This window comes from Cygnus olor, chromosome 23 (assembly GCF_009769625.2).
Source record: "Cygnus olor isolate bCygOlo1 chromosome 23, bCygOlo1.pri.v2, whole genome shotgun sequence".
Taxonomy (NCBI): Eukaryota; Metazoa; Chordata; class Aves; order Anseriformes; family Anatidae; genus Cygnus; species Cygnus olor.
Genome location: NC_049191.1, coordinates 148,713 through 165,939, shown reverse-complemented (window position 1 = coordinate 165,939; position 17,227 = coordinate 148,713). Strand labels below are relative to the sequence as shown.

General features: G+C 36.5%; 1 protein-coding gene across 2 annotated transcripts in view; it reads left to right on the top strand.

The window, feature by feature from the left end:
* MACO1 (macoilin 1) overlaps positions 1 to 15,954 on the top strand; it is a 28,884-nt gene extending 12,930 nt beyond the window's left edge. For both annotated transcript variants that reach the window (XM_040535324.1, XM_040535325.1), the window contains 8 exons: positions 233 to 356; positions 2,573 to 2,751; positions 3,205 to 3,700; positions 11,057 to 11,215; positions 11,412 to 11,594; positions 12,407 to 12,527; positions 13,481 to 13,655; positions 14,778 to 15,954. In XM_040535324.1, the coding sequence (XP_040391258.1) occupies positions 233 to 356; positions 2,573 to 2,751; positions 3,205 to 3,700; positions 11,057 to 11,215; positions 11,412 to 11,594; positions 12,407 to 12,527; positions 13,481 to 13,655; positions 14,778 to 14,980 (1,640 nt within the window). In that variant the 3' untranslated portion in view covers positions 14,981 to 15,954. The remainder of the gene's footprint in view (positions 1 to 232; positions 357 to 2,572; positions 2,752 to 3,204; positions 3,701 to 11,056; positions 11,216 to 11,411; positions 11,595 to 12,406; positions 12,528 to 13,480; positions 13,656 to 14,777) is intronic.
* Positions 15,955 to 17,227: the final 1,273 nt, after the last annotated feature.

The window sequence follows — 17,227 nt, the reverse complement described above, 5'->3', positions numbered from 1 at the left end:
CACTGGTGACTTGTAAAAGTAATAAAGCAAGATAAGGAGACAAAAGTTTAGAATTGTTTTAAAATAAAGACATCTTAGATATTTTATTATGCAAAAAAAACTCTTACAGTTCTATTTATATATGTCTGAAAATTTTCCTTGACTTTTGGAATCTTTTAAAAATAACTTTGAAATATCTGCTGCTTGTAATGTTACTAAGGTGTTCCTCTTTTTCCCTCCCTCCTCTCAATAGAGAGGGGTGTGTGTTTACCAACAGTATCACTGTGGATACTTTTCGTTTATATTGAAGCGGCAATTAGATTTAAAGATTTAAAAAACTTCCATGTAGATCTTTGTCGTCCATTTGCAGCACACTGGTAAGTTGTATTTTTTTTTTCTCCTCTTTTTCTTTTTTTTTTTTTTGGTTAACCTTTATTTCACCAGAGAAATTGATATTCAGGGCTTCTTATTTTGGTTCAGGGTTTGACTGTTTAATTCACTCCTCTCGCAGCTGTCATTAAATATTCCATGCAAAATGTAAACACTAACCAAGTGCAGTTGTTCTGAAAATACAGTTCTTGTGAACTGTAGGGAATTTGTAGCATGGATATTCCTAGCATTTTTTGAAAATTCTTGCTATTCATTTACAAATTTTATATAGATGATAACGAATATATGATAAAAGTAGCATAACAATATGTTCAATGATAATTTATGCATTCCGTTAAGAATTTTTTTTCTTATGACAAAGCACTCCTCTGTCCCCCTACAATGATAATGGTCCTCATGACTGTCTAATTTCATAATTCACCAGAGAAGTTGAATAAGCTTCAGCTTGAAAGTCTTGTCAGAAAGCAAAACAAACAAAGAAGCCCTACTTATCACAATATTTCTTTGTAACTGAAGAGTGACTTCAGGCAGAAGACATAACTACAGAGTATCCATATCTAGAAGAAATGCACTTTTAAATCCACAAGTTTTTAACGTAGTGTGCATCAATCATGTTAGATTTAAAATGTGTTCTGTTTTTTCTTGGGGTCATTTGGTCCAGTTCCCTGTGATAGTCTTCAATAAATTAGGCATCTGTCATTTTAATTTATGTTATCTGCATTGCACAACAAGTCCCTTAAGCACTGAGTTAATTCTATATCAGGCTACAAAGCAGTTTAGGAACTGTGAAAAAAGGTCTTTCTGTTGCTGAGCTGGATGCAAACATTTCGGATTGTCATCAGTGTTTTAAAATTGTAGCTACAGCTGACTTTACCCAGTATTACATAAGAAGCATTCGCAGAGATAATATCAGATGCATGTGCAAATGATTCCTGCATTCTGGAAGCATACTTAGAAATGCAATTTGCACAATGCTAATACTGAGCAAAGAGTGAGAAGACTCCAATAGTTAATATAGTCATCTGCATCTGAGTTTTGCCCTGATCTAGGACACCTTCAGTGTTCAAAATGCAAATTCATGGTGCTTTGTTAAAATATTTGCCAGAGATGTACGTATTTATATGCAGGGATGTTTGTTCACTCCTCGAGTATCCCTGTTAATAAGTAAACTAGCATGATTTGCTGGCATTCTGTATAGCTTGTGAAAACTGCAGCAATAAGAATATTTAATTCTACATGGTGAAGCTGGTATAAATAATTCCAAAGTTCTGCCACCCTTCTGTCATCCTTGTAAACAAGTAGAACAGCAGAGCCTGGCTGAAAGTGAGGATTTTTTTCATATCTTACCTGTCAGTAAGATAAGTGGGAGAAGTAAATTAGAGATTAGAAGTTGTTTGCTTCTATCTTCAAGGTCAGTCTTCTAAACTGGGAATTCTCAAAAGCCATTCGCTGCCCACAAAAGGTGTCTTAATTGTGGTCATCCTCAACAGCGCCAGGTGGTTATTGAGGCTGTACCTCCAGGGATCCTTCTAGCTGTGGCAGGGCTGGGTGATGGAAGGGTGCTCTAGCTCACAGAGTTGGTCCCCACCAGAAGTGCAGTAGCCCCAGAGCTGTATGTTCCAGCACCTTTGTCAGCTCTTGTTTCTCAGCCTGTGTTGCAGTGAGAAGGTAGTACAGGGCCTGTTGCAGAGGCAGTCTTTTGCAAAACCATTGCTTTGTCTCTACTTTACAGAGTGGTGGAAAAGGCATATATGTTCTTAATTTCGAGTGTGAAGGGATGGGACTAAGAATCAGTTTCTCCTTTCAGTCTTCTGGTTGGATGTTTATTATGCATCTCCCGGCTTAATATATATTAAACGTCCTTTTAGGGGAACTTAGGAACTTCTGTTGTTGTTGGCTGTTATCTCCTTAAAAGATGCGTAATTTGTACTTGTCTGAGAGCTGTCTTTGCTATGCATAGTGCAGCTACATTGTTATAACCTTTTAATCTATGCTACAGTTAATTGCTGTCTGTAACAAACCATAATTTTATCTTGGTAATGTCATCTCTACACTTTAAAATGTGGCTTTATTGTAGTACAGCAAAAAAATTTAATATATTGCTTCCTATGAAAATTTGTAATCCATATGTATTCACAGCTTTTCAGTTTGTTTATTTGCTATTATGATTACATTTTGAATAATAAAGTTGCTTTTTTCCTAGTATTGGCTACCCCGTTGTGACTTTGGGCTTTGGCTTTAAAAGTTATGTCAGCTACAAAATGCGTTTAAGAAAACAAAAAGAAGTTCAGAAAGAGAATGAGTTCTACATGCAGCTTCTCCAGCAAGCTCTGCCCCCAGAACAGCAGATGCTACAAAGGCAAGAGAGGGAGGCAGAGGAAGGTAAACTGTACTTATTTCTTAATATTTGCTATCATCACCTGCAATTAAAAAAAAAAAAAAAGCCTGCTGAAGAAGAGCTTCTCTAGTCCGTGTTGTTATGATGTAAGTATTGTGAATTTAGAGGAGACAGAAATTAAACTTTTGGCAGTGGTTAAAATGGCAGTAGAAATGAATTATGTTCTCTCTAATTAGTTTCTTACTAGGAACTACATCAATTCTGTCTATGAAGACAGAATTATTATTTATTATTAAACGTCTAGGTTACTCTTTGCTCTCTGTAAAGTGGAAAAAAATCTGAAAATGTCACATGGCTTCTATTCTGTTTTTTTGTTGTTGTTTTGTTTTGTTTTGCTAAATAAACTCTAATAATGATTGTCATCTGCATATTTTTCTGTGTGTCATAATATTGATTGATTCTAATGAACTAACTATTTTTTTATTTTGGTATTACAGCCAAAGGATTATCTGAGATGGATTCCTCAATACTTTTGCAGCATAATGGAGGCATTCCAACCAATAAAAAAGTATCTGCAACGTTGCCAGAGCTAGAATATAGAGAAAAGGGAAAAGAGAAGGACAAGGATGCTAAGAAACACAACCTTGGAATAAATAATAATATTTTGCAACCTGTAGACTCTAAAATACAGGAAATTGAATATATGGAAAACCATATCAATAGTAAAAGATTAAATAATGATCTTGTAGGAAGTACAGAAAACCTCTTAAAAGAGGACTCATGCACTGCCTCATCCAAAAATTACAAAAATGTTAGTGGAGTTGTGAATTCCTCACCTCGCAGTCACAGTGCAACTAATGGGAGCATCCCTTCATCATCTACTAAAAATGAGAAAAAACAGAAATGTCCAAGCAAGAGCCCAAGTGCACATAAGGACTTAATGGAAAATTGTATTCCTAATAACCAGCTAAGCAAACCAGATGCATTGGTGAGGTAAGTTTGATTTGAGCATTTTGTAACAGCCTCCTTCAACCTCTCTGGGTGCAAGTACATTGGATATGCTTTTTTTATTGTTTGTCTTTGGAAAATGTAATTTATGGTCTCGTAAAGAAAACAGAATTTTCTAGGAATGAAATAAGATAACAAGGAGCTAGTCCTCTTGGGTTCTGTTCCTGACTTTTGCCTATGGTTTGCTATGCAACCTTGAGCAAATTGCTTACTTTCTACCTCAGTATATGATGTTAGCCTACCTCACAAGGGTGTCATGAGTCTTAATATCTGTGACAGTCGTTTGATAGAAGGTGTGAGAAAAACATGGAGGATCATTATTTCAGAGCTCAGTGGATGTGTTCTTGACAAATGTTCCCTGGGGTGACCTTTACATCTCCAGGGAATTCAGTGGGGTTTCATGCCTGAACTGATTTTGTTTTTTTGTTTGGTGGTGATGCCATTTTAACCCTCCAAAGTGTTTGGCTTTTGGTTTAATCTTCATTTCACAAGTACAGGTGCAAAGTATCAGCTACTCTGTGACTCCTTGGAGCATTAACTTAAGTTTCCTGTTGCATACCTGATAACATACTGGTTTAAATACACATCACAGAGATTTAATTTAGCTGCCTTGTAAACTATGAAGATTGGCGAAATCCCATCTTTAAACTCCAGATAAGCATATGTAAATAAAGATGTATTTGTGACATGCAGCTAAGAACATAGAGCACGTAAGTCCTGAGACAGTGTTGTCATTTTTTGTAAAACAAATACTTGTAAGAAAGACATAATGTGTAAAGTGTTCAAAATAGGATAGAGCTGTGTCAGAACAAAGCTGTTGCACAGTTGCATGCTTTTCTGTCATTCCTGACCTCTGTCTCTTTTTCCTCTTCTCATGTGCTGAAAACGCTTTGGTCAACAAATCCTTGGTGGTTAACTCAATTGGCAGATTAGGTTCACTTTCCCTGCTGGTACCTTTTGATAATTGGACTTTTGACTCTGGTCTATCTCTGAGGATTTGTGCTATGTGGATACAGTTATTTCAATGAAAATACTGTTTTCTGATGATCACTCTACCACTGATTGGCATATTTCTGCCAATTAAATAGCCAAACTATTTCATATTAATGTCTGTTGAAAACTCGTATAAAGTAAATAAGGAATAAGCTAGTCAATCTCATCTATGACCCAAATTCAGTCAAGATTAATGGTATGCAGATGGCTCTGTCTTCAGCAAGGCTGTATCTAAATGAATGTGTACAGGACTGCTGTATTTGTATGCCGTCAGTTTCAGATGGCATCTCTGTACTTTTTACATGGCTTACTTGCTCACTGAAGAAGAGAATGATCAGTTCAGCATTGCTGCAGTCCGAAACATTGTTAAGAAGTCCTGAGAAAAGAGGAGGGAATCACTTTATAGAAAGACCTGCCATTCAAGAATTTTGTCCCATGTAGCTATGATAAAGAATGAGATTTAAATCTCATGTGGTTTAGGTTTTAAATTGCATATTGAGATTTTTATATGCTGTTCATCGAATGTGAGATTAGACCACATGGTCATTGTAATTGTCCAAAGGGAGATTTCTAATGCAGAAATGAGAATTCAATAGACTAGATTATGCCCTTACAGAATATTAGCTCCTCTAATTCCCGGTGTAGGGACAAGGTACGCGATCAGTGTACTCAGGAAGTACCTTTATGCAACATAGCCTTACTTAGCCCTGAAAGTGAATTAAACTACTTCACTTTTGGTTTTTTTGGTCAATTGTTTCTGTGTGATGTGTGGTCCTTTGTATTACTCCTCACACTGAATTTTAAATTCATGTGGTTTTTTTTTTTAACTTGTCAGTCGATGAGGTGTTGCTATCATCCTATCCACTTCCAGTGGTATTGCTCATTCCTGTTATTCAACTTTTGCTTTGCATCAAGGCTGTACTCTGAAAAGGACAGTGTAAAGTCCTGCATTTGTGTCTGACTTCAAAATCAGATCTGCTCAGCTTCCAAATAAAGATGCTTTTTATAACTTCTTGTCCAGCAGACTCACAGCAGGATGTCAGAGCCAAGCTGCTTTCCCTTTTTTGTTTACAAATGATTTCCCTGAGCTAACGAACCGATATTAAATGTAAAGAATGCCTTATAACTGCTAGGGACTCAGGATTGACAGGAGTTGTTTGAGACAGTGAAGATTGTGTCAGTTGTGTGTGTTGGTTTTGTTTGTTTTGGTGGTTTTTATTTTTATTTGTATATATATATTTAGAACAAGACAGTCTTGCATGCTTCCTAACTTTTTCTTAAATATTTGATGTAACATGTTATATCTGAAAGGATACAGCTAAGTAATTTAGGGGCTTATATATATTCACTTATATTTGAAATGGGATTTTTTTGTTGTTGTTCTGCCTGGAAAATGGTTAGTGCATATTTATATTTCAGAAATATCAGCAAATATTTAGCTTTTATGAGTTAAGACAAAAATATTTCATGTGAAACATTCTGAGATTCGAGGAGAAATAGCTTTTAGTGTTCTGAATTATCCACAGGTTTAGTTTTCTGGAGAGGAAGTGACCGATCCCCATCACTTAATATTTCAGTGACTGTTATGTTATTGTCATTTTGATAGCTAGAGTAGAAGGATTCAGGAGGCTCTGTCCCTGCCAATCGGCCTTCAAAGCAATCTCTTTGTCTTAGGCTTTTTGATCCTACAATTGAAATGAGTATCTGGTTCTGACGAGTGCTGAAATCTGCTGTTTGTTTGTCAAGCACTTAATCATTGCATCTCTGTCATTATTCTGTCTTATTTCTGGACACCACAGTAACTGGGCTAATAGAGAGGTAAAATTGGTGTCCTTTGAATATTGTATATCAGTAACTGCAGAACAAGCTGACTTCTTGTTACCATTTCACTGTCAATTCAGAGGTGCAGCAGATTTTGTTCATGTTTCAGGGGCCTGATGTATGGAACAAATCCAAGCTGTAACTGTAGCTTGCAATGTGTTTTTTAATTGGGTATTGCATGGTAATACTCATGTCCTCGCTCCAGCTATTTGCACCCTTAAAACAAACAAAACAAAACACCCCACCACTGCCCAAAAAAACACTGGCTATGCAGCTCAGCAAAAGTGTTTGTATCCATAGAGGTCTTGCCTTTTGCACATGTTGAAGCAAGCTGTCTTACATACTTATTATTCACAGAGATAGCTACGGCATTCTGGAAACTGAATTAAGCAAAATATTTGTGAAGTAAAGGATGGTCCATCACATCTTATTTTGCTTTCCTAAAACTCAATGTTCCTGCAGAGACAGACTTGGAAGATTTTGATGTAAACTTCTCTTCCTCTAATGTTAATCGTTGTCCATCTTTTGTGGCACCGTTGGTGTCTGAAGAGTGATTGTTTCTTCTTCCTTATGTCTGATGCCTGAAATGGCTTTTGTATACCAGAAGGCTTGCTCCTGTCAGCTACACTGGGGAGATGGTCAGTGTTCTACATGATACGACGGGACTGAGGAAAGTAGAGAACAGAAAACAAAAAGCATCGGGAATGTAAGCCAGAAATCAGTGAGATTCCTTCTACCAAGCCTTTTTCAGGCCATTGTCAATATAGTGCGTGGACTGCTCAGAAACAGAGTAACCTTTCAAAATGCTAGCTACTTAGAACAATTCTGTGCAGAAGAAAAATAAGTAACTCAGCTTCCTGCCTATGCATTATTGTCTTTTTGGTAATGAAAAATGCTCTGCGGAACTGCTGGCAGTAGTCTGGTACTGACAGCAGGAGAACCTCAGTGCTATGTGATCGCATCGGCAACTTCGAAGAAGTAGGTTCCCTTCAAGTGGATGCCTGTGGCTTATGCCAACAGATTGGGCAAGAAGAGAACAAATTTTTAAAAAATGTATCTCTTAGAGAAGCTCTCAAGTGCCCTCTGGGTGATTTAAAACTTTAGGTAAATAATATAAATATAGATTGTTTTTAATTTGTGTGCAATTACCAGATGATTATGGAGATGAGTTAATTGAGTAAGCAAGGGTATGCTATTCATCAAACAGTTATCAATACTTAGAAGTATTAACTCAACCTGAATTGTCATTAAGTTGGTCCATCAGTCTTCCAAGAAGCATTTGGAAAAATGCTCTGTCTTGCAGGTGATTGTTGATTGATCTTCTTCATTACTGAGATCAGTAAAGATAGGCAGTGGTGCTAAAAGAAAGAAAATCCATAAATTTGCGCTTATAGTGGTGACAAACTGAAAGAAATTGACCTTGGTTGTATAAACAGCCCAATGTAATAATCCACAACTGAATCTTCATTTTAAAAACAATTGTGCTTCAAAATTACTTGTAGTTTGTACAGCAACAGAGAAAAATATCTTCTAGAACTCGAATTGTCCCCCTTTGTAAATAGGAAAGAATATTTTTCCAATAGGCCTAGAAATAAGAGACTTAAGCAGAAAATGAATTAGTAGAAATAATAATAGTGTTATTTTGTCATTTTGTGTCACTTATTGTGTCATTTCTCACTATAACAAGTGATACAGACTATTACAGGGAGGAAGAAGGAAAACTCTCACCAATCTGTGCTTGCAGCAGCAAAGCTTTTTTTTTTTTTTTTTATGAAATTGTATCGGTTTACCCTGATGAAGTACTTCCATTTTAGAAACGGGGCAACAGAGAAGTGGCTGTTTTATTTTGTTTTGTTTTTCTTTTAATCTCCTTGTATTTCCCTGAAAATGATGGATGACCTCTCTGTATACAGAGAAGAGCTTTTACCTCCTCTTTTACAGCAGAAATTTAGGCTAAAAATGTTTGACTAGACTTTATAAGGTGGATGAGCATACAGTTAACATCAGAGAATGCAAAAAGTACATATTTCGGAGGGGAAACTGTATGCCTTTTTTTTAAATGAAATTGTATCTAATTTTGGCAGGTCTGATGTCCTGATGAGAAAAGCCATCTAGGACACGTTTGGTTCTTACATTCTGATGGATTAATAGCTTCCTAATTCATTTTGGATAGCCAGGAACATTCATTTGCTCTATAAATTGCAGGAAAATGTCTGCTATGGTATTTGATTGTATTTTTGAGAGTAGGCATCCTTTCTGCTCACCTTTGTGTGCGCTCTACAGATCACAGAGGTTTCCACTTTCTTTACAGCGCAGTCTGGACCAGTCCTGTGAGCTTTGCAGGTACAGAGCCCTCACTGAAACTGTCACAAAAGCTGTGAACCAGGTGGCTTAAGTTGGAATAGTTGTGAATACCCTGTTACCAAAAATACTAATTCAGCTTGTAGTGTGCCAGCTCCTGACTTATTCAGGCATTACTTAATCAGGGCCTCTTTTTCTGGGTTTCTAAATATCTGTAATAAATCCAGATGTATCATATTTGAGCAAGTTTGACATAGTTGTGGATATAGGCAGAATGGTGTTTACAGCTGTCTTATTTTCACTGTTACCACTTTATTGTAGAGTCGTATATTGAAATTGTTTATGGATACTTGTCAATATAAAGTATGTGCATGTGATTTATGTGCATAGCTTTTATAAACCATTGTTAATATTTATGAAAACGTATGTTAAAACCAATCAGTTGTTGATATACAACAGTTAATGCTTCCTACAACATTAATAATTTTGCTCTTTGCAAAACACTTAGTCTCTGTTTATTAGAAGATTTAAATTGAACTGTTACACTGTCACCCAGTGACTGTCCAGCTCTACCACCTAACACACTGAACATACAGACCCCCGTGAAAATTCATACTTAATATCATTTGCTGGTGGATTTTCCATTTTTGGCTTGTGTGTGATGGTTAAATGGATGAATGAACCTTTGGTAATGTTTTCAAATTCTTTTTCTCCTACAACAGAGTACAAGATGTTGAAGTGATTTATGGTCTTCATTATGAAATGTTCATTTGCTTAGTACAATTACTATTTGCCTAGTAAGGTTTTTTTGTTTGTTTGTTTTTTACATATACTTTGGCCCTGATTTATACTATATTAAAAGAAATTCATCTATACTTTCTAGTTCTACTGCCCTAGAGGTAAGCTCGAGGGACAGTGTAGTACAGTTGTAGAATGTAGGATCTGAGCATTTGAGTTAGAGAAATGTATTGTAGACCACGATCCTTAATAGGCTGCTTTTTGCTGTTAGTTTATCCCAGTAGACCTCTTTGGTTGAGTTTCAGCCTGTTATAGATACTCTTCTATGAAATTCCAAAAGTTCAATGATTCCACATTTAACCTCTTGATTCATTCAAAGAGGATGGTCTTATGCCTTGTGCTGTCACATCGCACACTAGCATTTTAGGTTGAGATTTTCCTGCATTGAAGCCCAAAAGAGCAAAGTGTCTCATTATGAAGACAAAGAGCTATAACCTTTAATCTGGAGTATTGAATGTCACTAAGAGCAGTTCATTCTGGCTTTTGTGACTATTTTCCCCAAATCTTAATGTTCAACTACCATTAAGTCTGTGGAACTTCAGGAAATAAAAACATCTTTCTTCTTTATAACCATTAAAAAACTTAAATTGATAACTGACAGGGAAAATGAGGATAGCACATGAATGACTGAGAGGCATACAAAAAGAGTTTGTTACAGTGCTTGTAGAACATGATTTGATTGATGTATTTTTTTTTTATTCTAAGAATCAATAATCTCATTTTAAAAATGTGGGGGAAAATGAAGGTGAGCTGGGTGACTCTCTTCAGAAACTGGTGCTTTATTTAACCAATTCTGGATGAAAATATTTTAATTAATAAGCTTTCATGAGTCTTCAAAACTTTCTAAAGCTACAATAAGTGTGTAGCAGATGGTCTCTGCTCTGTTCAGGAGGAATTAAAACTAAATTTGCTGACTCCTGAATTGTGGATAACTTAACACATACTTTTTGTTTAAAGTGTACATCTTGTACTTCAAGAAAGAAAAAATGTTTAGTGAGAACTCACAAGTGCACTCCATAGCTCAGCTATTGCTAACAATTTGAGAAAAGTAAAATTAGTTCATCTGTTCATCTGTCAGCATTTACAGTTTCTCAATTTCAATTTCCCATCAGTTTTATTTCTACTTTGAGGGAAAAATATAGTTCCATAGGATGTTTTACAACGTTGCAGTGCAGTGCATGGAGAAAAGCTAAATTCCTGTGGGGAGTTATGAATTGTGTGTATAGCTATACATAGAGTTATAGATGTATAGTAACATAAAGATTATTCAACAAAGAGAGACATAATTTCTGAGTTGTTTATTTTAAGTAAGGAGGGTTTAGGGGGGCAGATAGTATGATGTTTACTCTGTGCTTATTTTTATATAATGTGCTTGAACCTTTGTGTATCTGGGAAGTTGAAATTGTCTTCTAAAATTGTCTATCTTAGGTTGGAACAAGATATTAAAAAGTTAAAGGCTGACCTGCAAGCAAGCAGGCAGATCGAACAGGAGCTACGTAGTCAGATCAGTTCTTTGACTAACACAGAGCGGGGAATTCGATCTGAAATTGGACAGCTACGGCAAGAAAATGAACTGCTCCAGAACAAGTATGTGTTTCTGCAAATCTGTGTAAATTAGTTGCTGATGACTGTAGCTTACTAGAGGGGAAGTTGTTATGTTAAAATTCTACAAAATTTAAGGTGCATGCCTGCAAGTAAAGCAAGACTCACTTGAGACTAGTGACTGGAATTTATTTTTAGTAAATGAAGTCCTCTGTTAAATTCCATACCTGTTACCTTCCAGATTGCACAACGCTGTACAAATGAAACAAAAAGACAAGCAAATGATCAGCCAGTTGGAGAAGAAACTAAAGGCAGAGCAAGAGGCAAGAGCCTTTGTAGAAAAACAATTAATGGAAGAAAAGAAAAGAAAGAAGTTGGAAGAAGCAACTGCTGCACGTGCTGTTGCATTTGCTGCTGCTACAAGGTAGTTGGTTCTAATGTAGAAGCAACCTCAGCTCCAGAAAATGTCTGAAATGTAGCTGTTGTCACTGAGATGCATTTTTTACCATTGTTTACATAAAGGAGTGGTTTGTATTTGACTTTAAAAAAAAAAAAAGCTTTATTTTTGTTGAGGTTTGTTTGTGTTAAGACAGTGGGAGGATGGGGAGGTCACCTTCCATTAAGTTCAGTCTAAGTACTCATATCTGTTAAATTTACAGGATGATGAATACACTCTAAATTATTGGCTCTACATTGATTGTGTTAACAGAGGGCTATTGTGCCCTGTGGATTAGTCTTCTTGAGAGGAATATTCCATTTCATGTGGGGACTGTGAATCAAGGTTTTGTGCAGTGTCCTTTTGGCAAAAATTCTGTCTTTATCTCAAATCTCAAAAATATTCTAATCTAGCCAGTGACTACCAGTGCTCAGCACAGTGATGTTTCAGTAGTAATGTAGGTGTATAGATGTAAAGCTTTTCAAGATGAAAGCATGGCAGAAGTACAGATGACTGCAGTGTTCCTAATGTCTAAAAATAATTATTTCTGCTTTTCTATTCTCCATAGTTCATAAATGTCCCAAGCAATTTCCTAGTACTTGAGGCATAACATTGGGTAACTCTTGGCAGCTTGTTGCATTGTTGCCCTAAGGGAAATTCTCTTGCTGAAAAGAACAAAGTTAGCTTCCTCTTTGTATCCTTCAATATTTATATTAATTTTTCATGTTATAAACAATTCAGGATTGTCAGCCACATTCTTTTTTTTTTCACAGTCTTCTCTTTTAATGTTTTTCCTACAGAGGAGAATGTACTGAAACTTTACGGAATCGTATCCGAGAGCTGGAGACAGAGTGCAAGAAGCTAACAATTGACATAAAGCTGAAAGAAGATCAGATACGAGAACTAGAAATGAAAGTTCAGGTAACAAGAAAGTACCAGGGGCTTAGATCAGCCCACAATGAGTGCTTTCAGACCCCTGAAACTGGTGGATATCCATAAGAGGCAATCAACGCCTTTAAGTATTACTCTCTTCAGATGTTTTTCTTCCTTGTCTGATATCAGGGTTTGTAAGAATATGGGTATAAGCAGTGTTAATCGTCTCATTTCCATACCACTCAATTATTTAAATGATTTAGATTTTTTTTTTCTCAGAACCAATGGTCTGGATAGACTGAGGAGAATATAATTTCTACAACATCTTTCCTATAATGTGAGGAGCTTGTAGCCAGTCCACATCATTATAAATTTCATTGTTGGCAAGTAGGATTGCTTACTCAATGTAGTCCTAATCACTAGCCAGGCTTGGATTTTTTGGTGAAGGTGCTTGGATATTCAGCACAGTTAGGTTCAGTGTGGGAAGTATGCTGAGATAAATGCCTCTCATCACACAGTCAAAATAGCTTAAAATGCGGTGTTTGTTTAGTATCACTTTTAACTCTCTAGCAAGAGGTTAGTCACCATTCTAGCCATTTTCCTTGAGGGAAATGTTTTCATATTCCACAATTTAGCTCTTTGTGCTTCCACAAGAGTACCATGCAGCTTCTCAGCTGGCTCTTGGAAGTGATGAGGGGGATTTCGGGGGGGGGGGGGGGGGGGGTCTCAATGATACAGATCATAGAGGGCTGAGAAGCAGAATGAGTGGTACTTGCTCACTGTGCTGAAATTATTCTTTGTACGATATGGCTTTAATCACTTGTGTGATGGTCATGTGTTACTGGAGGTAATATTACAGTGTCCTCAATTAACCGTCATCTTAATTTTACAGTATTAATACCAAGCCCAGTAGTGGTGTGCTGTGAGGAAGAGAAAGACTTCTCAGTGTATCTCAGGTGTGAAGTCTAGATGAATAACATTTGTCCCAATTACTCCTACAGGAACTGCGGAAGTACAAGGAAAATGAGAAGGATACGGAGGTGTTAATGTCAGCTCTTTCAGCCATGCAGGATAAAACACAGCACTTAGAGAACAGCCTGAGCGCAGAGACAAGAATCAAGTTGGATCTATTCTCTGCATTAGGAGATGCAAAACGGCAGCTTGAGATTGCCCAAGGTAATATGGGATAGTTTAATTCAACTCAGTAGTATAGAATGAAATGGTGAAAACATGACAGAAATATCCTGCCTTTTTATGTAGGGGTGGGCTGCAGTCCACACTCAGGAAAGCTTTCAGTGGGATTTTATCTTATACATCATTTTGAATGTGAGCCTAAGCTTTCCAGTTGATTTAATTTCCCCAGGTTATTGAACTAAGCTGATAAATATCAAGACGGTGTTTTGTTTTATTTTTTGATGATTTTTCTGCATTTTTATGAACCATTACCCTAAAGCCTGAAGAACTTCTTTTAAAGAGGTAGAAGATAAAATAGTAGCTGCCATCTATTAAGCCCTTGCATGGAATCTTAATAACATGTTGATATTCCTGAAATAAATTCAACCTAAATGTGGGGGAAAAAAATAATAAAAATAAAAATAAAAATAAAAAGGTGTCTTATACTTCACACCATGGGGTAAGCAGCTGACGCTGGCGTCCGTGTTTGGCTGCCACTACAGCCACCAGAGGGAGCGTTAAGCCAGTGTAAAAACTCTGGCCAGACTGTCCTTTGTTCAGCCGTGCAAACCGTGAAGGAAAATTAAATAACCTTTTGATTTAGCATCCATTTGATTTCCTTGCAGAAGTTTGTTTGGTTGCAGGAAAATTTGATTAGAGGAAGAATGTCTTTTGTTCTCATTTCATCGGTGTTTCTCTTTACATAGTTACATAAATTGATGTAATGATTTTGTCAGTGTCCACAAAGGGAGTTTTGAAAAATGGTGAGAATAGGACAGTTTTGAAAATAAGGAAAATAACACATTTAATAAGCTTCTGCGAGGTGCTTGTAAAATATGAATTGGAAAGTGCAGAAAAAAAGTTGAGCCATAGAAATAATATTTTGGTATTGTGCAGCTGTGAATCCAAACAATGCAATATCTAATATAAGTGCTGCGTCTACTAGTGTTATGTGGTAACTAGAGATAATTAAACGTAACTCACCAACACACACTGGCAGTTACATGAGTTGTGCTTTCACTGGTATATAATATCAAAAAGCTGAATGTCTTCTGGGTGTTTTAGGTAAATGGTGGAGGGCAAAAACATACAGCTGGTTTTAAGCGATTCAATTTGTTTTTTCAGGGCAAATCATTCAAAAAGATCAGGAAATCAAGGACCTAAAACAGAAGATTGCAGAAGTTATGGCAGTAATGCCCAGCATAACATACACTGCGGCCACCAGCACTCTGAGTCCTGTTTCCCCACATTACTCTTCCAAATTTGTGGAGACCAGCCCTTCTGGACTTGATCCCAATGCCTCCGTTTATCAGCCCATGAAGAAATGAATGCCAATTTTCTTTTTGCCCAGTAATTTTGTCATGCTGAAGGCTTCACACAGGAGTGTCTCTTGCAGTCAAGATGAAATTGTATTGTGTGAGACTGTATTCGTTGTCATTTAAAACAGGAACAAAGAACATCTGGATTGACTAGAACTGCCCATCAGTTTTTCTTGTAAATTTTTAGAAAACCTCACAGAACATTTGTGATTTATTTTCCTTGCCCAACGCATTAAAAATGATTCTTGGATTTCAAATAGCCAATTTTGCCTTCTTATGTACTCCTGCATGGTTTCCTCTTGAAAAATACAGGGCTTTGCTTGATTTTGAACCCTTTCTTCTTCTTTTTTTTTTTTTTAAACAATCAAGTTGAATTTGCAAATCAGATTCATTGAGAAATAGTGAGGTAAAGCCTTTAGTTTTTACAGTGAAAGGGTTAAATAATCTATCAAAGCTTTGATTTATAGACGTATTAAATAAAAATACATGATGTTTCAGAAGATAATTTGGTTACCCCCTCGAAGGACCAAACAAATTTTAGGGGCATTGTTTAAGCAAAAGAAGAAGAGAATAGAGGATGATATGATGGTGGTTGTTGTGTGAAATATTTATATTCCCATTGGTGTTTCTAGTGATTGATAATTGCTAACAGTCTTGTTCACAGTGCCTTGGGAAAAGACATTTCAAGAGGAAACTTGATAGTTTAAACTATTTTTCCCCCCTTCACTGTCATCTAGCTTATATATCAAGCTCATTACAGTCTACTGCAAATTGTACTTGGTAATTTGGATGTTCATTATAAACCAAAGTTACATCTTCTGTTTATTTTGATATAAACTCAGCAGTGTTCTGTAACTTGCCTTGATTATACAGCATCATGGAAGGCACAATATTAATACAGGAAGCGTTATTGTGAAGGCGGAATTGTGCAATGTACTGTATACAAGAGACTGTAAAGCTGGCTAATAAAAGCTGCAGTTCTGGTTTTTTTTTATTATTATTATTTTATTCTACCATGATTTACACTCTACATCATCTTGTGTTTGACAGTTCGAATGGAGCAGAATATTTTTCAGCTTTTGTGCCAAGGAGTTTTTTAAGAGTTTTTAACAGAAATTCATAAATTGCACGAAGGCTTGAAGTCAAATGTATAATATACGCTGATAGAAAGTGTTTGCACTGGCAACTTCTGAAGTGTTTCAGTTTTTTGAGGGTGGGGATTGTGGAGAGATGGGAAGCAAAAATGTCTTGAGAACTAGTAGAATTATAAACCCAGCATTATGATTTTGAAAACATGCAGTGGACTCTGGAAAAACAAAGTTCTTCTCAAAAAAAAAAAAAAACAACAACAACAACCACCAAAAACCTTATTTCTTTCAAGTTTCATGCTATTTGGCATGTATGCCTCAATTAAAAAAAAATGAACTAGTACACAAGTCAGTAGAAGTGTTAAAGTTTCATAATTTTACTCACAGATATCTTTTTGGGATAAAACAGCTTTAGCCAGGTGTGCATGTTGCTGTCATTTGCATTTTTGAATCATCTTGTGTAATTGTCACCATAAAAGTGTTACTCAGAAATGTCATAGTTTTTTCATCTTTGTGCAAAACATGAAATAGTGTCACTGAGTTTTTGTGTTGAGGTTCCCCCATGTTGCTGCCTACTTTGGCTGCTGTCTCAGTGCAGTGCCAGAGCTAAAAGGAACCAAAGGGACCAGTCTGGCTTCCTTTTGCGTTAGTAAAGCTCCTGCTGGTCTTAGTGCTAGAGGACAAGGCCCAGGGTCAGTCTGTATCATTTGCAGTGGTGCAGGTTTTCTTAGGCCAGTCAGAATGGAGATCCCTGCCGTGTGCCAAAGGTATTCATGAGAAGCATGATAATCCCTGCCCCGTGGAGATTGTTATTCTAACATCTTCTGTCTTAAGAACAGTTATCTTTCTTCTTTGAAGTTATTATGGTGAAAATATCAATACCCATATTCTGGTTTGTTGTACCTAGTAGGTTTCAAAGTACATAGTTTTCCAAAAAAAAAATAATTGATTCAGTACAAATGAAAGCAGAATGACATTTAGCAACAAGGTGCTGAGGCATAGCTGAAAGACAGTGAAGGTACAAGCAGTCTTCAGGAGAACAGTTCAGGGGTATGGATGGATGTAGCTCTGCCTTATGGTCAGGAAACCAGCAGCTGCAGGAAAAGGAAGCTGGACTCCAAACTGATTTAGCAGGTATACCTGTGAAAGTATATTGTCTGAAGCCCGA